The following is a 27,986-nucleotide window of genomic DNA, read 5'->3' on the forward strand; positions in this document are numbered from 1 at the left end:
GGGCAAGATGGATGGATGGCATCCTTGAAGTGACTGGATTGACCTTGAAGGAGCTGGGGGTGGTGACGGCCAACAGGGAGCTCTGGCGTGGGCTGGTCCATGAGGTCACACAGAGTCGGAAACGACTGAATGAATGAACAAATGGCACTATTGGAACCCCTGGTGGCACAGCAGGTTAAGCCACTGAGCTGCTGAACTTGCTGACCGAAACATTGGCGATTTGAATCTGGGGAGCGGTGTGAGCTCCTGCTCTTAGCCCCGGCTTCTGTCAACCTAGCAGTTCGAAAACATGCAAATGTGAGTAGATCAACAGGTACTGCTCTGGTGGAAAGGGAACGGCGCTCCATGCAGTCATGCCGGCCACATGATCTTGGAGGCCCCTCCGGACAACGCTAGCTCTTCAGCTTAGAAATGGAGATGAGCGCCACTCCCAGAGTCAGACACAACTAGACTTAATGTCAAGGGGAAACCTTTACTTTTACCTTTATGGTACTATTATGTACTATTTTGTAAGCTGCCCTGAGTCCTTCTTAGGAGATGGTGGCAGGATACAAATAAAAGTTATTATTATGAAAAGTTATTGTAGGGCGTCCCAGCCTGAATAAGCCACCTTTCCCCCATTGTTACTACAGCCCTCCTTCCTCTGAGCCCAACATGCATATAACAGTGTAGTTACAGGAGAGGTGGTGTAAAATGAGGACATTGTCCTTATAAGCAGGAATAGGGAGGAGGAGTTGCTCAGCTGAACAGAAGACTTTGGCTGGTATGTGGGCATGGAGAAGAACTCAGAACTGCTGGCTCCTGATACCTGCTTTCATTCTTGGAAATCAATTCACAATTAAATATTAAAGCTAATGTACATATTATAAAGGAAACAAAGGAAATCTTCTGCCTTTCTTATGCCCCCTAATATGCATAGGAACAACAGCCCAACCAGAATATTATCTGAAATTATTACAAGATATCTCTCTGCCCTGACACGAAATTTCCATTCCATGTCTTTTACTTTCAACTGATTTATATCTTTCCAAGGCTGATGCTGCAAGCTGACTCAGCCTAGGAAACAAGCTCCCTCTAGAGACAGCCAATATTCCTCCATATTTGGCTTGGAGAGATTGCTGTCGAATGATGGAAGGTACAGTCTGTGCCCTATTCAGAGACCAATGTCTTCTTGTGAAACACTCTGAACCCAGTTCAAAGAAGAGCAAGCAAGCGTTAGGCATGATATAAGTACATTTGTCTTTTTACAATAAGAGAAGATGAAAGGTTGCAAGGGCAAAATACAGTTGATAATACTCAAATGTTTGCTACAATTGCCCACTACTACTACTACTACTACTACTAATAATAATAATAATAATTGTTATTGATATTATTTTAGGTTAAAAGTTTACCAAATAACCTAACTAAATTAATGGGTATTGAAATTTAACAGGCAAGATTTTAACACAGAAGCATGTTAAATCATACATTTTACAGTCTATTTATGTAAATGTTCATATGCTGAAAGAAAAAAGCAAATAGCATTGCGAGATCTTTTTCAAATAGTAATAAAAATGTGTTTAGCCTCACTGTCCAAAATTACTAAAAAGGTGTTTCTTTTAAAATTAAAACTATAACAGTATTTAGCAAAAGTCATGGCTTTACATTTTTCAGTATTTTATACATCTGGTATGGATTACCAGGACATTTGAAACTACAGTGTATTACAAATGCTGCTCTACTTCTCCGTGCTGTCTGTCAGCTAGCAGTAAGATTTGGATAGGAAAAGAGTATGACCCTAACATATTATTCTGTGATAAGTATCAAAACATCACATTCTTGCTATGTTAAAGTCAATATTATGTGCTTTTATAAAACTCTTATGTTTCAGGGTTTAGTTTCCATAGAAAATAAAGAAATTATTTGGTAATTTTTAAAGCATTTTATGCCCGCTTCACTGTCCATTTATTAAATACAAGGTCTTTCTTTGCCATAACTTTGATACCTTCCTGCTATATTCAAGGTAACAACATTATACTGTCTTTAATTTCTCAGGGAAGGAAAATGTGTTTTCTCTGAAAATTTCAAAATATGGGCATGCATGCACATTTTCAATGGATTTTTGCAACATAAAATTAAATATTCCCTTAAGATTTTTTTGAGGGGGGGGGGGATAAGCTGGAATATAGTAAATCTACCTTTTTGTTTATCCTTAAACAGAAACAACCTATTAGAAGAGTTGAAGACTGTTTAAGAGTATTCCTAATAAACCTGGAAAACAATCTCTGATCTCTTAATGGTCAGTAGAGTCAGAACGTTTAGCCCTGTCCTGTGCCAAAATATTGCACAGATGGCTTTCCACATCTTTAGAGCAATGTTTTCCTCCCTCAGATATTGAGGGAGCTGCTGCAGTGTGAGAAGACTGTGCCCCCAACATTATACCGAATTCCACTTTTGCATGAGCATAGGTCCAGCTTGGATACAGCTCAATATTTAAAATATTTCTGTGTACTACTGGAGTTAATGATGGTACTATTGACACTCAAAACAAACTGCAAACTACTGAACTTATATGAAAAAGCAACCTTGTTCATATTGCCTTCAAAAAGATTTTAAAGAAAAAGATAACAGATGACGAATTCTCCTTTTGGCTTCTACGGATGAAATCATAACCTGCAATAGATAGTTTTCAGTCCACAGCATCCTAGAACACTCAACTCAGAGGCATGATGGGACCTCAAGGAGGTCAGCCAGCTATAAAAGGTGGGTGGGTGGTGCCTTAAAGTTTAGTTTCTGATAGGCACCTTGGGCTTTGGAGCAGCAAAGCAATGTGCTCATAATGTGATTGTTTTTATAGAAAACAAATGTGATTGTTTTTCATCAGACAGCCATGATTGCCATTTACCTTAATATGAAATAAAGAGGTAGCTATACCGATTGTTCCAGATAGTTCTGCCTCAGCATATGAGTGCTACAACTGCAGTTTATTGTAAATGCTGTGGCCTTGAAAAATATACAGGATGTAATTTTTTTTCATTAGAATCATTTATTCCAAAAACATGCTTTACTGATCAAATTTATTAAGAAGGAGAAATCAAAACATCCTCTTAAACATGCATTCTATTTCTAAATCGGATGTCTAATAGTTAGAAAAAGTCAGGGAAGAGAAGTAAACACAAAAACCAGAAAATAAGGTTATTTTTGCAGTATTTACCTCAGCAATCTCTATCCGTTTTGCCAGTTCATCGAGTGAAGAAAAGCTTTCATCCAAAGCATAACCATCTGAATTATAAAGTGCTTGATCAGACAGCATATGTGAAGCAATTTCAGAGTCTCCTTGGCCTTGCATAGACTCTTCTCTGTCTTTTAGGCAACCATTTAAAAACCTGTCAAAGAAATCTTCTGGTCCTTCGTGTTCCTCTTCCAGAACTGTTGCTTTCTCTTGTCTTCCTTCAGGTGTGGCACAAGCCTGTATAGGTATACTACTTTCAGCACTCCCATCATCACTGATACCTGATGTTCTGTCCTGGTCAGATTTCTTATCACTCCCATAATCAGGCTGCTGCTGCTGTTGGTTTAATATGCTGCTTTCGAGCTGGCTGCTGGGAGTCACAATAGAGCCAGAACATTGTTTTGACCTGAGTAAGTTTCTTTCAGATGGAACATTTTCATCTGTGGAAAACAGATCATCAGCATCTGTCACAATCAATGTATTTACCACTGGCCCACTAGAGCATTCTGCTGCAAGCTCCTCAATAGCTGTTTCTATTTCTGCTGCATCCTCAGAGAACTGTTCTTCTCTTAGCGGCCGACTGTCATCTTCACTAGCATCCCCAGATGATAAACAGTGAGAGCGAGGCGTGCTCTGATTCTCTGTGGGCCAAGTAGGTGGCTCCTGTGTTGATTCAGCAATGCGCTGTTGTTCCTCCTCCATGTGGTCCTTCTCCACAGCTAGGCGATGACCAGCCCTCTCCTGAAGCATGTGATGGCTTTTAGATTGAAAGCTCTTGCTTCTTTCCCTCTCTGTGTGTTGATTCTCTTTCTTTGGCCCAATGCCAGTCCAAGTTGGTGTATCTAAACGCAACAGGAAAAGCATTCAAGCATTACAAACTAATTCAATATATCAGCATCACCGAGTGCATGCTTGAAAGAGAGAGAGAGAGAGAGAGAGAGAGAGAGATCACTAATCTGATAAGACTGACCATTAATGCTTTGAGTGAATTCCTGTCTGGCAGCAGTGACTCTGTTACAGTGTATTTATTTCATTCATATGCTACCTTTCTCTGAGTGAGAACCAAAGCAGCTCACAAAAAAATCAGTTAAAACCTGATGAACAATTCAAATCTTCATTTAAAACTGTATACAATTAGTTAAAAAGAACACAAAATTCCTATAAACAAATAGTGTATATCCCAGTAAAAAGCCTCTCTACACAATTATAATTATCATAGGAATTAAAACCATATTTTATTTAGAGGACAGTTTCCTTGAGGTTAACAATGAAGAATACAGACATCTATAGAAAATTTGCTACACTCTGCATGAATTGTATATCCATAATACTGTACATTTTCAGTTCACTGTATTATGATTCTAAATGTGACATTTCTAATTTTTAATTTGAGATTTCCTAAGGGAACTTTCACAAGTGCTATGCATTAGTTCTCTGAAAATCTCATATTTTACTTTAAACTACATGTAAAGTATTTCTGATACCTCCTCTGCTTTTTAGTAACCTATATACATTTTGTCCTATATCCAAAGATGTGATGTTGCAAACTGGGCTTGGAATTTCAAGTTCTATACCTCCTTTCAATCAAACTGCAAACTAGAGGTCTCACACGCCTTATCCTGCTTCCAATATTTTAAAGCCCAGAATTTAATATGACAAAAATGGCATATTTATCATGTAAGAAAACATTAGGCAGTAGAGCCTAATGACATGGACTCAGGGAATGTTATCCTCAGTTTCCACATCTTTTTAAAAAATGCCAATTTATAACAAAGTATGTACACAAACATGTGAAATAATAGATTTTTTTCAGTAAGGTCACATGAGGACACAGCTATTATGATAGCAATAATTGTGTTATTGTGTGGAAGGTACAAAAAGTTATTTTGATATTTTGTAAGTAACAAAAAGGAAGAATGCACTTTAAAGGTCACTTTTTGAGCTACATGACGTATGATGGAAACCTGACACTCTGCTTGCCAGTACTGTTGGCCATGGTGCCACAATATGAAAGCACCATGTTCTGCATTGCATCAAAGAAACATTAATTGTTTTCTATCTGGGCTCCACTTAACAATTCCAGTGAAGGTTCAATTTTCCACTGAAGACTATGTTTAGGGATAGGTTTTAGTTTGCAAGTGACTGATATGAAGGAGTTGCATGGTCTAGAAAAGGTTATTTTAGCAGAGTGCCACCCTCCACAAAAAAAGAAAAGAAAAGAAAAGAAAAGAAAAGAGACTGACAGTAGATATCATGGGGATGAACATCTCCTGATGTGATGAGAGAACTCTTCTTTATACTGTTGATGACATTAGTTGGGACTGTGGGCATTAACTTTGAGAAAATCATGAATATGATGGTTCATTAGAATCATAGAGTTGGAAGAGACCTCATGGGCCATCCAGTCCAACCCCCTGCCAAAAAGCAGGAATATTGCATTCAAAGCACCCCTGACAGATGGCCATCCAGCCTCTGTTTAAAAGCTTCCAAAGAAGGAGCCTCCATCACACTCTGGGGTAGAGAGTTCCACTGCTGAACGGCTCTCACAGTCAGGAAGTTCTTCCTAATGTTCAGATGGAATCTCCTTTCTTGTAGTTTGAAGCCATTGTTCTGCGTCCTAGTCTCCAGGACAGCAGAAAACAAGCTTGCTCCCTCCTCCCTATGACTTCCTCTCACATATTAGGAAGAGAAGCAAAGTATTATTGAAAGGGAAAAAATAGGGAGAACAAAAGGAAATCTAACAGCACTTTTAAGATGAAATTATTTATATTTTAGAATTGTTCATGGATACCAGTACACTTCACTGTTGACTTTTAACCATGAAAGTTAAAATTGTCCTTGCTCCATTATTGACCTGAGCTGGTGAGAAAAAGGACTGAGCTCTTGGTATTATCTGAAAATTAGAGGGATGAATCATCCTTTTTATATTGCCCCTTGCTAAGTACATCTATGAGCCAATAACATCAGTGTTTGATGGTTATTATTGCTGTTAATGGAGTTGTAATTCATTTATAGTGCAGCCCTAGAAAGATCTACTCAGAATCATGTTTCGTTGAGTTAATTAGGATTTATTTTTAATAATGCCAATCTATATTTTCAGTTTTGCTACATAGAATTCTGTATCCAATTACAAAGTCTGTGAAACCTTCAACCAGTTGTGTATAAATGTTAAAAGCAGCAAAGAGAAGACTTAAAAGATTAGGGGAAGAAGGAAAAACATGCAGGAACCAATCTAGAAAACCTTAAGTTAGGTATCGGTATCATGACTGTCTTCAGTATATTTTCCTATTTTCATTTTATCAATAGTGGTATGAATGTGCAGAAACCATTTTAATGTTGGGGAAATGAATGATACTATTTAAATACTATGTTCTTTGCAAAAAAAGTCTAGGACATCAAAACTATTTTCAATATGTCAAACTATACTACAAAAATGTTTCTAATAGGAATGAACTCTTTACACATGCCAGCATGTACCTTCTACATTTAAACTTAGATAAATTATGAGCAGGATACCTGTATCATTTGCAGCAGAAGGTTTTTCCTTTAAATCTTCTGATATCATTAAACCTATCAAACTCTGGTGTCTCAAGGATTTTTCTGTACTTATGAGCTGAAAGACAAAATCGTATTTTTATCATTTAATACTGTTACTTTTAAAAGAAATTACATGAAACAAATGTTATGGGAAATAAGCTCTTTTTATTACTTTTAGGAAAATATAAGAACCTCCCAACACTTAATTATAAAACTATGCCAAAGAATATTTTATAGCTTACCTTGCTTCTGGACATAAGCGGCCTGCAACCAAAAAATAAAGTAAAAAAATTAAACAGCTGCTTTCACCCAAATGTTCTTCACAACAAACGTCATAAAAACTAGATGACAAATCAGATTTGTTCTCCCCATGCTCTAATATTAGCACAGAAGTTTCCAACACTGAAACATTATCTGTGCCAGCATAGTTTTAAAGCAGTGAGGCAGACCATATGTTAACATCATTACAAATGCCAATGATCACTAATGGCCCTGAAGGTAGACAAAGTGGTAAAATCAATACAGGATGTGAGGAAACCTTACAACAGTTGTTTATACAAATGCCTCCATTAAAAACCCCACATAAACATCCTGAGTTGACTTCTCAATTTGCTGCAGGTTTCAGCTCAACTTTGGATTTTTTCTGATATTCAGTAGCATTTGCACAATGCATTTATTTTTTCTGTTTTGCTCGGTAATAAGGGCTCTTTTCTCAAGAAGGAAAATAAATGTGAAATCAAAACTGTCAGCACAGCTCAAAAAGGTTATCCCACAGGCTAACAGGACACTCATTTCCCAACTCAGTTTCTTATGTGAGGAAAACAGCACTTTCCCTAACCAAAAGAAATTACAAGAAGCACCCCATTTGTGCTTAAGTATATCCACAGAAAAGAACTCCGGAAAGGCCACTACTCTAAATAGAAAAAGGTATAGAAAAAGGTGGAGTGAAGTAGAATAGTGAAAAAACCAACAAAATAAAGACTATTCCCTGAAAAAAAAATACAGCTAGCTGATTGGCATTACAATGCAATAAAGTTTTCTTTCTATTTGTGTTTTAGACTATCTGAAGTGTACTTGGTGCAGCATCTCTCCATGACCCATGGGGCTCTTACTTTACTAACCCCCTCCTTTAACATGAGAAGTATGTTTCCCCAATACCTTTTAACCTGAGACTTAATAGCAACATCTTAGTCCTCATCTGATTTTCTGCTTCTCCACTTTCCTCTGGGGGTTTTCACAGTAATATCTCCTATCCTATCTTTTTTTTAGCTCTACAGGCAGTCCCTATGCTATCCAAAGCTAAGAATATGTATTTTTGGCTGGAGTTACACTTTAAAAATGTACCTGTTCTGACTTACACAGATATTCAACTTAAGAACAAACCTACAGAACCTATCTTTGTTCATAACTTGGAAACTGCTTGTACTATATCTATTGCTGTTTAGGTCGGCACCAAATGCCTCTAATGAGATTCCATGAGACTTTGTGTTTTGCTGCTGCCCTCCCTCTTTTTTAAAGCTCAGAGATTTTCTCCTGTTCTCCTCTCCCCCTTTTAAATAGCAGGAGTCTTAGCAGCAATGCCTTAGTCCTCTCCTGTTTTCCTGTCCTCTCTTGCTTCGGGAATCTTTATAGCAGCACCCCAGAAAACTGTATTTTTGCCTTTTAAAACAAACCCACAGTACATTATGTCAAGCCTTACTTTTGATTCTAGGCAGCCACCCCACTTGGAGTTTTGCTATCAAATTCCACACTTAAATGACAACCAAAACAGTCTGTCAAATTATGAGGAATCTAACATGACAGCCTGATGAATAAATTGATACATTCTCTTCACAACTGATTAATGACTAAGTAAAACAAACCCAAAACGAAAACACGTATATGGAATTATTAAACATAAACCTGATAGTTGTGGAATATAAACATGGAAAAAGATCATGTAGAATGCAGTCCAATGCAGTGTGGATTCCCACACTGTACTGGACTGCATTCTACATCAATGTAGAGTGTAAAATACAGTTTCTGATATGTTCTGTCATAGTTTACTGCTATTCATTGTACCTCTCCCAGAAGCTCAAAAGCAGCCCTGTGAAGTAAGAGTTTAATGGCTGGACAAGGCCTTGATAGTTGGTGCCCCTAGTCTTAGCCCTTGCTCTTCTTCTAAAGAAGTCAGATGGCTACACAAACTACTCAATATTGTCCCCAAGACTGTGGACTGATCCTGAGATCTTCTTACATATGTAAATGTTTGGTTACTTAATTACTGGATATCACACGCTGTTTGAAATCCATTGTCCCTCAAGTCAGAAAAACAAAAAGATAAAGCAAATAAGTTTGTATTGAAGCTCTCCAGATCAGAGAAAATATCATAAAAGATTAATGAGTCATCAATTCAGATTTTAGCCATAGATCCATCTTCATACATTCTGAAGGGATTTTTGACTTTTCTATAATGGAAACATTTATAGCAAAATGTCTTGAGACAAGTAGAGCCACCCACTCCTTGGAAATGTTTTAAAAATAGAAAAGATCCCCAACAGAAAATTAGAACAGATCCCAATAGTCAGAAAGAAACCAAGGACACAGAATATAAGCCTGTATAATTCCCATTTGAAACACTATCCAAAGAAGTCACAAACAAGACCATTACAATGCATTACTGGTCGGAACTGTATTTTCAAGCATTTCTGTGCTTGGAGAACATATTTACTTTAAATTGCAGACCTGTCTAGGTAATGATCAAGAACAAAGCTAGATTTTATCTGCTGGTAAAATAACAAAATGCATCAATTATTGCTCCAGCTTTTTAGAAACTGCATGTGACAAACTTTATTCTATACAACATGAAACAGAAAGACCAAAACAGCAACAACATTAGAACAGGACAGGCAACCTGCTGCCTTTGGGTCATGTACAACTTGCTCCTTTCCCCAAGTCTCTTTCACTCATGTTTATATTGTTTTCCTTCCTGTGACATAGCCTGATAAGTGGTTTTAGATGTTTCCTATTACAAAATTCTTGTTTCGAACTAAACTGTGATGGTTTGGATGTCAGTCATAATGACTTAGCTTTCAATTGGCATTCCTAACATAACCCATTTAAATAATAATAAAATAATTATTTATTTATTTATTTATTTATTTGATGCATTTATTAACCGCCATTCTCAGCCCTTTAGGGCGACTCATGGCGGTGTACACACATATAAAAGACAGTTTACAAAGAGGCAATTACAACAACATATAAACTACATAACAATTACAAAACTACACTAAAAATCCGCTTCGTCTCATAGTGGAATCATAACCAATCTCATATTCCTTGTTCCATTCCAGTCATCTTTACCACATTGTATAGCACTTAATTAAATGCCTTCTCGAACAGCCATGTCTTGAGGCTTTTTCGGAAGGACATGAGGGAGGGCGCCTGTCTGATGTCTGCAGGGAGAGTGTTCCACAGCCGGGGGGCCACCACCGAGAAGGCCCTCTCCCTCGTCCCCGCCAGACGTGCCTGTGAGGCAGGCGGGATCGAGAGAAGGGCCTCCCCAGACGATCTCAAGGTCCTCGTGGGCTCGTAGGCCAAGATGCGGTCCGAAAGGTATTTTGGGCCGGAACCGTTTAGGGCTTTGTAGGCCAAAACCAGCACCTTAAATTGGGTCCGGTAGCAGATCGGCAGCCAATGGAGCTGGGACAACAAGGGCGTTGTATGCTCCCTGCCCCCCGCTCCAGTTAGTAACATGGCTGCCGCGCGCTGAACCAGCTGAAGCTTCCGGGCCGTCTTCAAGGGCAGCCCCACGTAGAGAGCGTTGCAGTAGTCAAGGCGGGATGTGACCAGAGCGTGTACCACCGTGGCCAAGTCAGACTTCCCGAGATACGGGCGCAGCTGGCGCACGAGCCTGAGCTGTGCAAATGCTCCCCTGGTCACCGCTGAAACCTGGGGATCCAGGCTCAGCGACGAGTCCAGGGTCACACCCAAGCTGCGAACCTGCGCCTTCAAGGGGAGTGCGACCCCATCCAGCACAGGATGTAACCCTATACCCTGTTCGGCCTTGCGACTGACCAGGAGTACCTCTGTCTTGTCTGGATTTAATTTCAGTTTGTTCGCCCTCATCCAGACCGTTACAGCGGCCAGGCACCGGTTCAGGACCTCGACAGCCTCCTTAGTAGCAGGTGGGAAGGAGTGACAGAGTTGGACATCATCTGCGTACAGATGACACCGCACCCCGAAACTCCGGATGATCTCACCCAGCGGCTTCATGTAGATGTTAAACAGCATGGGGGACAGTACAAACTTTATTTGTACCCTGCCACCATCTCCCCAATGGGGACTCGGAGTGGCTTACATGAGGCCAAGCCCAACAACACAATACAATAAATGAAATAAAAACACAACAGCATGATAAATTACATAATCCATAAACCATAAGAATACAGCACACATTATAAAATTACAATAAAATCATTCATAACATAGAACAGTGAGCGGGCCGCATGTACAGAATAAAATATTAAGGCTAAAAACATGGGGTGAGGTAACAATGAAGCAATTATTTGTGAGGGAGCAACTCTTCCGGGATGGGGTAAAGAAGGATCTTCGTACAGAGAGGGAGGAGGTATGCACTAAAGACCGATGTTGAAGGTTAATAGCAATGAGAGATTATACGGTTAATCTCCAAAAGCGCAGCGGAAGAGCCAAGTTTTGAGATTCTTCTTAAAACTTTCTAATTTTGGTTTGCCTAATCTCACCGGGCAATGTATTCTATAGTTGGGGGGCCACTGAGGAAAAGGCTCTCTCCCTTGTAGCCACAAGGCAGGCCTGAGATAACAATAGGGGGTGAAAGAAAAGCCTCTCTTGAGGATCAGAGGGATCGGGCAGGTTCATGGAGGGAGATACGGTCTCTGGACAGTTTAACTAGCCAGGAAGGTCAAGGATCCAGAGCACAAGTGGTTGCTCTCACAGACCCAAGGACCCTCTCCACATCATCCGGCAGAACAAGACAAAAAGAATCCCATAAGATTGAACAGGCACCTTGGTTACCTCATCTGGTACTGCATTAAAACTGGAGTCCAGCTCAAGACGTATCTGAGCAACTTTGCCTGAAAAATGGTGCGCAAAATCGCTGCACCGAGTCACCAGGAAGCCCCCCAACCTCAGGAGCCCGGAGGAGCTCCCCAACAACCCGGAACAACTCTGATGGTCTGTTTGCTGCAGACACTATGCGAGCAATCGAGAATACTTTCTTGGCTGTTCGCAAAGCCACGGAATAAGCCTTTGTCAGGTTTTACAATGTATTGTAATATAATAAACCGAATCACGCACTGCTAATGGGCTTCTGTTGGGAATGCTGAGTCATGCATTGATTGTATATGGGGAATCATTTGGGGAGTGTACTCTGGCCTACTCCAGGTGATTGTGAATGATGCAATCCTGGGTTTGGGTTAAGTCAGTTGGTAACCAATCAGAGATTGCTATGTGTAAATGAATTGTATATAAGGAAATTATGTACAGTGTATATTTCTCCTTGTGTCGTGATGTTGTGTTGTCGAAGGCTATATGTAATTAAAGAACCTGTCTGCTAGGACAAGATATGGCTGCGTTCTATGGTGAGTCTGTAATATCATCTAGACTGGGGGAAAGACAATGGTAAAATTGACAGTGGCCGGGGATGTGCTCAAGTGTTTGTAAAAGGTTCCAGTGTGGCTGCAGGCTGTGGGAGCAGTTGACTGAAGAGAGCTGTGCAGGAAGAAGCTTCTGGAAAGCGTTGAAGTTGTGCAATTGATCTGCTGCTGAACTATGAAGTGAATCTTAACAGCCTTAATAGTGGCTTTAGCCCGTGCTTGGTCAGATAAGTTGCGAGACTTCTTCCAGATGCACTCTAGACCCCTCCTCCAGCGCTTCATCACAGCCAGCTCCTCGGTGAACCAAGGAGACGGTGTGACTCTGCGCAGTGAGAGGGGACGTTCAGGAGCGATCATGTCGATCGCCCTGGCCAACTCGCTATTATAGTGATCAACAAGGGCATTGACAGGATTCCAGTACATTCCTCAGAATACTTTATTCATCCAGAAGCTAAAGAAAAACAGGACATGTGAGGGAGGGTGGCTGAGGTTGTGTCAATTCACATACGACCACTCAAAGGGAGAACAAATCACTCAATCCGACCCAAAATTTCTAACAATAAGCTGGCGAACTCAAAACATTTTAAGGATTCAAGACAAAAACAGACAAGACAGAGGTCCTACTGGTTAGTCGTAAGGCCGAACAGGGTATAGGGTTACAGCCTGTACTGGATGGGGTTACACTCCCCCTGAAGTCGCAGGTTCGCAGCTTGGGAGTGATCCTGGATTCACCGCTGAGCCTGGAACCCCAGGTCTTGGCGGTGGCCGGGAGAGCTTTTGCGCAATTAAAACTTGTGCACCAGTTGCGCCCGTACCTTGGGAAGTCTGATCTGGCCACGGTGGTCCACGCTCTTGTTACATCCCGAATAGACTACTGCAACGCTCTCTACGTGGGGTTGCCCTTGAAGACTGCTCGGAAACTTCAACTAGTCCAGCGAGCGGCAGCCAGATTGCTCACTGGGGCGACATACAGGGAGCACACCACCCCCCTGCTATGCCAGCTCCACTGGCTGCCGGTTCAGTTCCGAGCACAATTCAAGGTGCTGGTCTTGACCTATAAAACCCTGTACGGTTCCAGTCCAATGTATCTGTCCGAACGTATCTCCCGCTATGTCCCACCTCGGAGTTTGAGATCATCTGGGGAGGCCCTGCTCTCGACCCCACCACTCTCACAAGTGAGGCTGGTGGGGACGAGGAGCAGGGCTTTCTCAGTGGTGGCCCCTCACCTGTGGAACTCACTCCCCGGGGAAATAAGAGCATCACCATCCCTCCTCTCCTTCAGGAGGAGGGTGAAGACTTGGTTATGGGACCAGGCCTTTGGGCAACCAGGCAATTAAAGACCAGCAGGATTGACGAAATGGTATTAAAAGTAAAAGCAGATCTATGAGACAGCAAACACTGACAATGTAAGGGAGGAATTAGGTTTGTATTGATTTTATTGATTTTATTGGAATTATGCATGAAGCTGTTGGTAATTGTGATTTTATTGTAATTTGTGATGATTGTTGTGATGCAGGCATCTAATCGTGCCTTTACTGTGTAAGCCGCCCTGGGTCCCCTTCGGGGTGAGAAGGGTGGGGTAAAAGAACCCCAAATAATAATTATAGCTATGCAACCTATCTTTGAAGGTCTCTATGGCTCACACAAATGAAAACCAGCATGCAATTAACCACAGCAGAAGAAGGGAATGCCATGCCAAACAGGAGTACAAAACAAGCCACCTAGACAGCATCCTACCTAGAACATGTGCCCACTCTATAATGGGAGATGAAGTCATACAGTTGCCCTTACACATTCTCTAAATGAAGTCCCTGATGATGTTCATCGTCCTTGTAAAATGCCTATGCACATTTTGAATTCAAATCCTTAAAGTTTCTATAACAGGGGTTCATAACCTCTGGAGTGTGTGGGTTGATTTTGGGGATCATGAATTAGGAGCAAAGACATTTTTTTATTTCCTTATTACTTTGAATTTTTTATTTCACCTAAGAATGTAATCTTTTAAAATGCAATTTTTCCATTTCAGACTCGTCTCTGGGAAAATTCCAACACAATATAATAAATTATATCATTTTTTTTCAAAATGTATATATTTGTTTTTTTCAAGGATGGGGTTTACAACTTTTATTATATATTCAAGGGCATCTGTGGGACAAAAAAACCCCACTGCTCTAGAGCAGTGATTCCCAAAGCGGGCGTTACCGCCCCCTAGTGGGTGCTCTGGGGGGGGGGGATGGCCACAGGTGCATTTGGGGGCAATGAATAACTGTAAGGGGGCGGTGAAAGCATAAAAGAAAGAAGAGAAGATTTAGAAAAATTGATTTCCAGGGGGTAGGCCAAATAAGTTTGGGAACCACTGCCTAGAGAATGAGAGACATTCCTGCCATGTTTATGTTTTGTTGGAAGGGATCTAAGCCAGGCTACTTCAGTCTAACCACGAAAAAATGTCTGGTCACCATGTTCCTGATGTTGATGCTGCTAAAAAAGTTCCAGTAAGAAAAAAGATGGGAAAAGGGGTTGGGTAGACATAAAAAGACTTTACAAAAAAGTGGTCTTCTGCAAGATGCTTTGTTAACTGAGGTATACCTATACTCCTCAATGTGTGGGAATACAAAACAAATCCAGTGTGCCTAACCCATCCTTGATAAGGTTCCTTTAAAAACCTGCATTTAGTATCATATACAACAACAGCTTAAGTGATCAAGACAGAGTAGTGATGTCTTAATTTTCTCTATAAAAGCCAAGGGAGGCATTGCATTAAATGTAAGGAATGGATCCTGACAATGCTGCTGACCAGTTCCATCCTTTATCCAACTCAGAGCAAACTGCTATGCTCATCACCCATCATGCTTTCAGCTGTTCCATTCTAAATTAGCCTATGAGACAACCGTAATCTGTTTTGATCCTGGATAAAGTGATACTTAGTTCAGCATGAAGATCAACACAGCATAGAGAAGGAGAGAACTAGCATGAACTTTGACAACTATAAGCACTTCAGTCAAACCAGCTATCTGTGGAAAGGGTTTGTGTGACAACCAAATGCCTTACTGCCACTCATGACTAAACATTACCTGTTTAACTCTTAGGATATATACACACTGTACAACTATAGCAGTTGAATGTCACTATAATTATGATAGCTCTATCCCAAGAAATCCTGAGACAAGTGGAAGAACTCTAGGACTGTAGTTTAGGCAGCTGCTCTAAAGCTTTCCGGAAAGTAATTCTAATCACTACACACTATTACATAGGATGAAGCCATGACCATTAAAGTGGTATATAAATGCTTCAACTGTTTTCCATGGATGCACGTCTGGATTGGTTAAGGATCCGAGTCCTTCCAGAGACGACTTGTTCTTTGCACCACTGAGAGGTATGAACAATGAGAGAACACTGGCGTGGCAAGAACAACCAGAGCAGAAGTTGTGAGCAGCCAATCTGACTAAACTGGGATTAGACTCCAGTTGAAGGCAAATGTTATGATGCTGAATTTTATCATAGAGGTAACATGACTGCCACTGTTAGCTGTGGTTGTCCACCAAAACGTTTTGATGTAAAGAGACACATAAAACCTAGCCACTTCCTACAAAGGAGGTGAATGAACCATCCATGGCTCATAATAGCAAAGATGGGGAGCAATGTGTTCTACCACAAATTGCTCACAATGAATTCAACATAGATGCGACAATGAATTTCAGTTGACCTCTTGCTTGTTCACCCCTGACCTTCATAGTTGCTTTAAAGTTAGCCATGATAATCTGATCAGTCTGCTTACAACAGAAAAAGAACCATATTCAGAATTTAAATTTTTTACAACCAAAGTTTGGAAATATTTGGAATTCCCCAGTAAAGTTTGATTTAAAAATTATTACCACTCATATTGCAAAAAATGCAACAAAACTAAATTAAGGTAAGCCTGTGAAAGGAAAATAAAATCAGTGGTTAAGAAGAAAAGACAGGGTCCACAGTATATTTTTGATCCTCTGAAATGATAGCTGTATATTTGCTCTGACATCCAAATCAAAGAAACCATAGAATCATAGAATCAAAGAGTTGGAAGAGACCTCATGGGCCATCCAGTCCAACCCCCTGCCAAGAAGCAGGAATATTGCATTCAAATCATCCCTGACAGATGTCCATCCAGCCTCTGTTTAAAAGCTTCCAAAGAAGGAGCCTCCACCACACTCCGGGGCAGAGAGTTCCACTGCTGAACGGCTCTCACAGTCAGGAAGTTCTTCCTAATGTTCAGATGGAATCTCCTTTCTTGTAGTTTGAAGCCATTGTTTCGCGTCCTAGTCTCCAGGGAAGCAGAAAACAAGCTTGCTCCCTCCTCCCTGTGGCTTCCTCTCACATATTTATACATGGCTATTATATCTCCTCTCAGCTATCTCTTCTTCAGGCTAAACATGCCCAGCTCTTTAAGCCGCTCCTCATCGGGCTTGTTCTCCAGACCCCAGATCATTTTAGTTGCCCTCCTCTGGACACATTCCAGCTTGTCAATATCTCTCTTGAATTGTAGTGCCCAGAATTGGACACAATATTCCAGGTGTGGTCTAACCAAAGCAGAATAGAGGGGTAGCATTACTTCCCTAGATCTAGACACTATGCTCCTATTGATGCAGGCCAAAATCCCATTGGCTTTTTTTGCCGCCACATCACATTGTTGGCTCATGTTTAACTTGTTGTCCACGAGGACTCCAAGATCTTTTTCACACGTACTGCTCTCGAGCCAGGCATCGTCCCCCATTCTGTATCTTTGCATTTCATTTTTCCTGCCAAAGTGGAGTATCTTGCATTTGTCACTTCATTTTGTTAGTTTTAGCCCATCTCTCTAATCTGTCAAGATCGTTTTGAATCCTGCTCCTGTCCTCTGGAGTATTGGCTATCCCTCCCAATTTGGTGCAGTCTGCAAACTTGATGATCATGCCTTCTAGCCCTTCATCTAAATCATTAATAAAGATGTTGAACAGGACCGGGCCCAGGACGGAACCCTGCGGCACTCCGCTCGCCCCTTCTTTCCAAGATGAAGAGGAAGCATTAGTGAGCACCCTCTGGGTTCATCCATTTAACCAATTACAGATCCACCTCAACGTAGTTTTGCCTAACCACATTGTACTAGTTTGTTTGCCAGAAGGTCATGGGGGACCTTGTCGAAGGCCTTACTGAAATCCAGGTACGCTATTCTTTGAAACAGCTGCTCTGTTTTAATAGAAAGCATTATAAATATTGGACACTTTCCATACCACTTTACAATGTAGCATAGAGAAGGCAGTCCTCAAGGAAAATACAAATGCAAGAATTGGCTGTAACTGAACTACTCTGAAGTGCAAAAACCCACAGGTGCGCATAGAATTACTGACAAGAAAAATAAGGTGTATAACTTACTCTTGATGTGACGTGCAAATTTCAGCAAGTTTATCTAATTCTTCATTATTTAGACCTTTCGCAGAATTCTTAAGATCTGGAGCCTCACTTGATTCTGTGGCTTTCCATTTTTTTTCTGCAGAAATACAAAAATGTTTCATATGTACCTATATATACCTATATAAAAAACTACATTTTCAAAAGCAGAAGTTTTAATAGACTTCAGACTCAAAACATTTAACAAATATTAAAGCATAAAGTACTGAAAAACTAGAGATGTGACTAAAAATAATGACACTTCCTTTCATTTATGGAAATTAGATAACTACTCCAGTACTGGATATTCCTAAGGAACATGCAGCTTTTTTTGTTTTTATGCACAGGTATTATTTGATTGTAATAAAACCATCAAAGATGTCTTAAGTTCAATTCAAAGGCAAGTCTTCAGCTGTATGACACACACTTACCCCACTGCTGTTGAATAGAAGAAAGGTTTACAAGTAACTGTTCATGATATAACCGTTCCAGTTGAACAAACTTCATGGCTTTCTCATCTGATTGGAAAACTAAAGGGAAACACAGACTGGCAGTGTTGTATAGCTGCTATTTTGCAAATATTTCCAAAAGTAATAGCCTGCCTTATGATGCTGGGGTTACATAAGTACAACCATTAACTCTCTTAATTTACTCTACTCCCTCCCCCCCTTGCAGTCAATACCCCAATCCACTATGCATCTGAACATTTTACCTTTTTTGGGCAACATGCTCTCTGGAATGAGAGATTTCATCAACAAACTGAGCTTCTCCTTCAAAGATATTAGATTTAATTCAAACAATGTAATCCTATACCAACTGCCAACATTTATTTCTTCAAAACAGCACAATGGAACAGAAAGACACAGAAGTTAGATTTCTCATTAAAGGCTTTCAAAAAAAGCTATGTATGGGGAAAAATTAAAACTGGAGCAGACACAAGCATGCCACACATTCCTCATCGTGGCTTTGCGATGAAACAGAAACAAACATTTAATCTATATATTGATAATTTTAAAATTTAACTCTATTACTTGCATCACTTTCCTCTGTTTTTATCCACTGTAGGCAAATATACTGGCAAATTTAATTTATATTGTGACTTAATCCTTCAACATATAATGAAAGAACCAAGGCAGTGACATTTCTGGCCCATCCTCTGTTCAGATATCAGTCAGCATGCCAATGCCTTAAATCAAGAAATAGCTTTCTAAGACCCACAGAGATACTTGCAGGAACACCTCAACAAGTGAGAGTCCAAAAGTGGCAGGCTAAAACCCAGAACCTCCATCCATGGCTGATACCAGATGAGAGACTCCCTGCTGGGTACACAGAAGACTGGGCGACTTGGAGGGCACTGAACAGACTGTGCACTTGCACAAGGAGGTGCAGAGCCCATCTTCAGACATGGGGCTACAAAGTGGAGTCCATGACATGCAAGTGTGGAGAAAAGCACACCACAGACCACGTACTACAATGCGGTCTGAGCTCTGCCACATGCACAATGGAGGTGTCTTACAGCGACACCAGAAGCACTCCAAGTGGCCAGCTTCTGTTCAAAGGACATTTAGTATAATGCCAAGTTCTAAAGTTTGTTTGTTTTTTTATATACATGATAACTGTACTCTCAATTCGCTTCTGACATGGTAAATAAATAAATCCTTCAGCATTTTACAGATAAAAATCAGGATCTGTCTGGTCAAAGAAAATCACAGTGCAGTCCAAAGGATAAACATTATGAATGAAAAGAGCACACAAGCTAGAAGATGCTGCAACAGTTTGCTTTTGCTTGAGCATAAGGGGAAAGGTAAGATTCTTCCCTTCCCTAAAAACACCAACCATCACCCAAGTCAAAAAAGAAGCACCATTAAAGCTTTGGCAGACCGTGCAAAAAGAATCTGCGAACCCCACCTCCTCCAAGATGAACTGAACCACCTCAACTGGGCTCTACAGGCCAATGGATATTCCACCTCAGACATCAGAAGAGCTGCAAGACCAAGAACAAGCCACGAGAGTCAAGATGAAGATCCACCCAGAGGAAAAGTGTTCCTGCCATACATCAAGGGAACCACTGACCGCATAGGGAAGCTGATGAGGAAACACAACATACAAACAATCTACAAACCCACCAAGAAAATCCAACAAATGCTTCGTTCAGCAAAGGACAAGAGGGATCCTCTCACCTCTGCAGGAGTCTACCGTGTACCATGCAGCTGTGGACAAGTCTACACAGGGACCAGCAAACGCAGCGCCGAAACACGAATCAAGGAACATGAAAGGCACTGCAGACTACTTCAACCAGAGAAGTCAGCCATAGCAGAGCACCTGATGAACCAACCTGGACACAGCATATTATTTGAGAACACAGAAATGCTGGACCACTCTCACAACCACCATGTCAGACTACACAGAGAAGCCATTGAAATCCACAAGCATGTGGACAATTTCAACAGAAAGGAGGAAACCATGAAAATGAACAAAATCTGGCTACCAGTATTAAAAAAAAACCTCTAAAATTACAACAGCACAACAACAGAGAGGAAACAAGAGTTTGCTCCAGGCACTGTCAGGCCATTATATGCTAATCAAGATGGTCAGTTGAAACATTCACACCTAGCTCCAGCAGACAAGAGTCCTTTGTCTCACCCTGGTCATTCCACAGATATATAAACCCTTTTTCCTATTTCCAACAGACCTCGCTACCTCTGAGGATGCTTGCCATAGATGCAGGCAAAACGTCAGGAGAGAATGCCTCTAGACCATGGCCATATACCCCGAAAAAAACCTGCAACAACCCAGTGATTCCGGCTATGAAAGCCTTCAACAATACATTCTTCCCCCTTCTATCATTTTCTCCTATTAATTGAGAGTAAACTATTTTGGCCTTTTAGTAACTGCAGCATCTGAAAATGAGAAAAAAAAAGAGAAAGTGGGAAGCAGAGAGAGAGAAATGGGGGCATTATGAAAGCATTTGAAAAACTGAGATGGCAATAGATTAGGACTGTTTCAACCAATTGGGACTGCTGAAGAGTATCGGTGTGATAACATCATAAACTTTGTGTGATAGCTATTTAAATATTGAAGGTACTATCTGCTCAGGCTGCCTTCCTGTTGGAAAAAGGTCTCTCTTGAACCTTAAATGCCCTGGGGAGACAAACACAGAATAAAAATAGCCACATACTCTGCCGAGGATGTTTCAGAGCATTTTGGGAGGGAAAAAATATTTTTGAAAGAGTGCAGCTCTCCAAGATCTCTTGAGATGGAGTGGGGAGAGGTGGGAAGGGAATGTAGTTCCATGGACTCCCATAGTTGTTGACCCCTGTTTTATAGGATCCATTAACGCATAGAAACAGCTTCATAAAATTAGGACATCTGGTTTATAGCAACGTAAATATCCATTGCCATTTTAGTCTACAAAATTCGGCATGATTCAGAGATTATGTTTCCGGAAACTAGAGTAGTATGAATGTAACACAATATCTGCCTATATTAGCTTGGGGGTAAGACTAGAGCAAATTCATGCATATTCATGACTATGCCAATGTTAATCTTCATAGATCAACACATGAGGAAGTGTTTATATTATATACAGAGTTCTTCGAACCACTATCTGCACTCATCTAAGAAAAGTACTTAGTCAATGAAGAAATCAGAATTAAGAAATCAGAAATAATCTCATGTAGGGATAATAGTAACTTCCTCACTTTGTGTTTATCATGCCAAGCAGCTTAATGCCTTCAATAATATGGTATTTATTCATGGTAATGGCATGCAACACAACTGTAATTTTAAAAAGGATACATTCTCCATTTTGAAAATAGGTTTCAGCAATCTGTAAATGAAAAAGATGTAATTATTACTATATTCATTTATTCAATATTAGGGAATACTGTTTCCTAATATTGGAGAAAAAAATAAAATTAGCACAGTTAACATCGGTTACCAAGGTTTACGTAAAAACACAGCTACTAAAATACATAGCTTGTACTGTATTTGCAAAAATCCACCTTTGTCTTGTATAAATGAAGCTATATAGCAACAATATAGTTAAAAATACTGGGGGGAAATCAATGTGTGTATTCTCATTACCTGATGGAGATACAGGGGCAGCAATCGCAAATCCATCTGCTCAAATTCCTCTCGTAGGAGAGAGAAGAGGGCCTGCAAGGTTTGGTTTGGATCCTTCTGGGAACAGTTTGCATTTGTTGTGCTTTCATCTTCATCTTGGGCATGAGTTGCTGCTGCCGTGGCAGTCTTCTCCCACTTAACTGCAGAAATGGGAAAAAAAAGTTCCCCGCTCCAATTTAAAAAAATCAAGTTTCTCAAATATATTTCATCTATTTAGCTATCGCCAAACTTGTGTCGTTATTGCTCTATGTACATACACAAAGCAGTTTTCTTATTTCTAAGGCCTGGGATGTGAAACAAGATTTTAAAGGGTTGGGGAATCTCTTTCACTTCTTGCCTATAATCAAATACTACTCTGGTCTGTCTTCGGAACATATTGTTTCAAAATACTATGATGTCTCAATATATCTAAGGCATATTTCAAAGCCATCTGTAATGATAATGATGGCTGTAGTGTGTAATGAAGAAACTAGCATCATTCAAACACCCAGGGCAGTATCCAACATTGCACTTCTGTTGCCAGAACACTCAATTCAGTGCATTTGGGAGATACTAATCAGGTCTTTGCTTGTCAGCTGCTAGCATACTCCAAAATCTGCTGGGGAGTGTTCAGAAACCACCCAGGCATGGCTTTTGTGTAAAGATCAGGCAAACTGGCTTGTTGTGGAAACAAGGATTGGTGATAAAGCTTCAATGGAGACATCTTTCCCTCAGGTTAACTCTTTCAGGAGTGAATTTCCTTTCTGAGGGGTAGATTTCTCTCACTTCTTGTTGTTTCATCCCCATTCTTAACTGTGAGTCGTTTGCAAGTTGGATGGTTGTAACTCAGGGACTGCCCGTATAGGTACTAACATTTGCTGGAAAAAATACACATTGTTTCAGTACTATGTCCACTGCAATCTAGATGGCTTACTTATCCTTTTGAGTGCCTTTTCTTTTTTTAGTTCTCTCTCCCTCTGTCTCCTTTTTTGAGGGGTAATAGCAGTGACCACAATGCTTCCCTCTCTGTATTATTTTTACTTACTGATCTACTCAGTTTCCCTCTCTCCATCCTCCTTGTTCTCTTTAGGTTATCTTGATTAGGAAAGGAAAAGAAAGTATTAAAAGCTCCTTCTGCATACTTCTTTAATCTTTACGTTTATTGGTCTTCCCTACAGCTACTTACTTAACAAAAATACGCATGCTAACTGTACTGACACAATTAATATCACATCTACTTTGGAGGTTTCTGTTAAGGCTTTTAGCATAATTCAGAGAGGCTTCCAAACCTTGGAAGAGACAGAATTGTGCAGCATCCAAATCCATCTGACCAGACCTGAGAAGATTCCTTAACACAAACAGAACTCAGATGTAGCTCCCGCCTCAATTCTCCCTTCGTTTTCTCTCCAGACTGATAATATTCTTTGCATAACTATGCCTTCAAAATCCTGGGCTATAGGTTGCCTGGCAGTACAGGTATATATAGATCACAGAGATGGAAGAAATCACAAGGACCATTCAATTCCTGTAAGAGGTGTTCCTGGGCATTACTTCTTTAACAAAAACTTTGATACCAGAGGCAGAAATAACATGAAGAGAGCAGGGATATCCTCCTGCATAATTAAAAAAAACATAATTTGGCAATTGCTGCAATTATTTTATTCAAAGCTAATAATATTCATTTGTGAAAGATCAGGTAAGTTTTGCATAAATAACCAAAGACATTCTAAACCTTTTAGAGACCACTTAGAAATGTGTCCATTTCCCCCCCCAGAATTGATTTTTTTCTTTCACCTGTTTCCAATTTCTTTATGATTTCCAGTTTGGTGACCAAAACAATCTACATTATACTGTTCACACATGCTCTGCAAGGGATACTGATGGTACCTGCTGTTTATCTTGACTGTTTAGGGAGGCACGCACAGCTACAATAAGACCGACTAGAGTAGAATCCCATTCTTTCCCAGTTCAACCTTTATTGCAGCATTTGCTGTGGACATACTCCTGAGGCCTGACACCGAATGCCTATGTTTTTGCAACCTTCATTCAATATCCTCCCAGTACTGACACTACTCAAAAACATCTAGCTACTCGGGGTTGATAAGAAACTGGGGTGGGAGGGTGGGGGGGATGAGCAGAATACTAAGATTTTTGTAAAAAGGAACTTTTTTTGTCAGAGGCTTTATTGACAGAGATATGCCTTCATTGTACATCATTTTCAAGGTTTGGAATATGAGCTAAAACTATGTTGCATGAGACCCATAGCCTTAAAAAGCAGTCTTCAGGTTCTTTCACACAACTGTATTGATACTGAGGACATTGAAAAGAAAAAAAAATACTGTATTTCAAATTTCAGAATAATAGCTCTAATGGCATTTTGTTGGTAACACAATGAAGAACCTTCTGGCACATTAAAGACCAATAAATAATGATAATAATATAGTCTTTTAAATGTCTGTTGGTTTAAATAATACTTTGATCCAAGATGCAAAAGCACACTGAAAATTATGATGGTTTTCTATTGAAGGAGAAATGAAGTAATTCCCCTTTGGTTCTCCTTTATATAACTGACCCAGTTTCTTCGACATATATTATGTAGAATTACAGCCTTTTGGGTGACAGCTTTTGGCTTCTTTAGTCTTACGAAGCCCAGTCCTCTGTATGGGGATATCATGTAGCACTGTGAACATTTGGCGATATTTGAAATTGCTCAGTGAATTCTGTCTGAACTCTGAAGCTAGAAAGAGACTTATGATATTTACCCTCGCTCTGTTTGTCTAATTCTATTACGTACCATTTTATCATTTGTTTTATTATGATTTTGTTATTTTTATTTTACCATGTTATTACTATGTATTTTATGTGATGCTATTGTTTTTGTTTATATGTTTCTGCTTTATTGTAATTTTGTTTGGGCTGGCCTCATGTTAGCTGCCCTGAGTCCCTCCGGAGAGATGGTGGCGGGGTATAAAGAAAATGACGATGATGATGGTGATGATGATGATTATAGTTCAGCCACAATGAAATAGCAGTGCTTTAAAAAACCTGTCTGCATATTTTTTCCTTCTGTTTCACAAAGACAGCCTATCTTCCAGGCATCTAGTTCTGAATTTAAAGAACTGAAATATGGTATTACATTCAACAAAGTCAAACAAATTATTAAAAAGTTCACAACCCACAATTTTTTCTTATTTTGTTCCAATTCAGAACACTCTGGCTATAATGACATCCTGTGGATGGCCTTATGTCCAAAACCATTTAAACTCTTAATTGCAGCTGTATTGTCAATTTCATGAAACAGGAACCAATATTTAGCTTGGTTGTAGGAATGTATACTCATAAAGCTGTTTAGATAAATTTGGTGTTCGAAGAGAACAAGTTGCATTGCTCAGTGATACTGTGCTTGCAAGAAGCTGTTTTATAAGGATTGATTTTTCACCAATCCCTCTATCATTTGCTGCTTACTATTACATGCCCAACACTGTTCAAGGGGGTCGTTCAATCTTAGTTGCTTGGGGGAAGATGGAAAGAGCTGCAGTGAATATTGGTCATCAATACATATTAGGTGTCCTGCTTACCAAAGCAGAATTTATTTCTGCTAGCACAAAACCAGCTATATGCAAAAGATCATAAGTCTATTGCAAAACAGAAACAAGCATACCTGGTGTTTATGGTCCTAATTGTATTTTTCTAATCCAGGTTCACATATTTTCAGTGTTGTTCCAAAAATATAATTTAGTTTCTCAGCATATAAACTGATGAGATGAAGTGTTTATGGAATACTTCTAGAGAGAACTTGCAATGGAAAGCACGGCATAAGTGAAATATCAATCTAGCTTCCCATACAAGAGAATACCACAGTTTGGGAGCAGCCATTGAAAAGGTTCCCTGCTATGTGATCAGCCGTGGCTATGATAGGAGAATAGGAGCATGAGGAAGCCTATTCTGTTAGGTTTATACTGGGAGAAGCAGTCTTTCAGACAGTCTGTCCCAAGCTGCATAACGCTTTATAAATCACAGTCAGCATTTTGAATTTTGCCTGGAAACAAAGCAGAACTTTATTTTGAAATGACTAACAAAGTCTCTATCCAATATAATCTTTCCCTTGCTTTTGTTAAAAAACCAGTAGTGATATCGATTATGGAAGGAAAGAGTTAATATGAAATACAGAGTGAAAGTGACCTAGTTCCATTCCCAAGACAGGACTGGAACACAGCATTGTAGTATTCTTCTATTGGAAAGACATTGCAGGAAACCTCTGCTCAGTACACACACTAGCATGTACATTTACACCGTGAAAACACTATCCTGCCTTAATGTTATCCAAGAAACTAAAACAAACTTACATAATGTGGAATTTCATTTATTAGTTTATCATAGCATGATATGAGAACAAAGGACTGACAGGTCAAACTGATAGGAACAAATATATTCCCTTTTCTAATAAAACTAGTATGGGTTTAAGTACTGAGTTTATTACTGCTAATCAGAGCAAAATTAGGACAACATAATATCACAGGAATACAAAAAAAAACCCTCCACAAACCATTACCCCCCTCTCAACAACAACAACAACAACAACAACAAAAAACAACAATAATCAATATCATCAAGGCCATAAACACCTGGGCCATACCTGTCATAAGATATACTGCAGGCATCGTAAACTGGACACAGGGAGAACTGGACAATTTGGACAGAAAAAACAAGAAAACTCATGACCATTTATAATTCATTACATCCTCGCAGTGATGTTGACTGGCTCTATCTGCCTAGAAAGTCAGGGGGCAGAGGACTTTAACAAGTCAAACAAGCAGTTGAAGAAGAAAAACACGTCCTGGCAGAATATGTCAAGGAAAGCCAAGAACCTGCTTTAATTGAAGTCAATAATCGGAAACTTCTCAAAGCACAGCAGACAAAGAACCAGTACAAGAAAACTGCACTCCAAACCAGAGCTGACAACTAGCACAACAAAGCCTTACATGGGCAGTTCCTTGAGAAGATTGAAGGAAAAGTTGACAGGGAGAAGACCTGGTTATGGCTCATGAATGGAACCCTGAAGAAGGAGACAGAAGGCCGGATTCTTGCAGCCCAGGAGCAAGCCATCAGAACCAATGCAATTAAGGTCAGGATTGAAAAATCAGCGGATGACCCAAAATGCAGACTGTGCAAGGAAGCTGATGAAACCATGGATCATATCCTCAGCTGTTGCAAGAAAATCGCACAGACTGACTACAAACAAAGACACAACTCTGTGGCCCAGATGATTCACTGGAACTTATGTCACAAGTACCACCTGCCAGCAGTAAAGAATTGGTGGGATCATAAACCCGCAAAGGTCGTGGAAAATGAACATGCAAAAATACTGTGGGACTTTCGAATCCAGACTGACAAAGTTTTGGAACACAATACAACAGACATCACGATTGTGGAAAAGAAAAAAGTCTGGATTATTGATGTCACCATACCAGGTGACAGCCGCATTGAGAAAAAACAACAGGAAAAACTCAGCCGCTATCAAGGCCTCAAAATCGAACTGCAAAGGCTCTGGCATAAACCAGTACAGGTGGTCCCAGTGGTCATTGGCACATTAGGTGCCATGCCAAAAGATCTCAGCCAGCATTTGGAAACAATAAACATCGACAAAATCACGATCTGTCAACTGCAAAAGGCCATCTTACTTGGATCTGCGAGGATCATTCGAAAATACATCCCACAGTCCTAGACGCTTGGGAAGTGTTCGACTTGTGATTTTGTGATACGAAATCCAGCATATAGATCTCGTTTGCTATGACATACTGTGCTTTTGTGTCAATAATAATAATCTTTATTTATACCCCGCCACCATCTCCCAAAAGGGGACTCGGGGCGGCTTACATGAGGCCAAGCCCAGGAGTGCATTACAACAGAATAAAACCATAAACACATAACAAACATCACAATAGAATAAATAAAACATAAGAATACAATAAAACAGTGCAAAAAATACAGTGAGAGATAAATCACAGTCACAATGAGCGGGCCACATGTACAAGATAAAATGATAAAAAAAACTCAGGATGAGAAATGAAATGGAAATATTTGAGAGGAAGAAACTCATTGGCAACTGAGTA

The 27,986-nt window shown here is 40.0% G+C and overlaps 1 protein-coding gene across 3 annotated transcripts in view; it reads right to left on the reverse strand.

Moving 5' to 3' along the window:
* CNST (consortin, connexin sorting protein) overlaps positions 1-27,986 on the reverse strand; it is a 59,255-nt gene that overhangs the window by 11,169 nt on the left and 20,100 nt on the right. For all 3 annotated transcript variants that reach the window (XM_060753938.2, XM_067464602.1, XM_067464603.1), the window contains 7 exons: positions 21,856-22,034; positions 21,568-21,598; positions 18,201-18,287; positions 17,755-17,869; positions 6,994-7,015; positions 6,731-6,827; positions 3,197-4,056 (listed from right to left, as the gene is read on the reverse strand). In XM_060753938.2, the coding sequence (XP_060609921.2) occupies positions 3,197-4,056; positions 6,731-6,827; positions 6,994-7,015; positions 17,755-17,869; positions 18,201-18,287; positions 21,568-21,598; positions 21,856-22,034 (1,391 nt within the window). The remainder of the gene's footprint in view (positions 1-3,196; positions 4,057-6,730; positions 6,828-6,993; positions 7,016-17,754; positions 17,870-18,200; positions 18,288-21,567; positions 21,599-21,855; positions 22,035-27,986) is intronic.

The sequence above is a fragment of the Anolis sagrei genome, chromosome 1 (genome assembly GCF_037176765.1).
Source record: "Anolis sagrei isolate rAnoSag1 chromosome 1, rAnoSag1.mat, whole genome shotgun sequence".
Lineage (NCBI taxonomy): Eukaryota > Metazoa > Chordata > Lepidosauria > Squamata > Dactyloidae > Anolis > Anolis sagrei.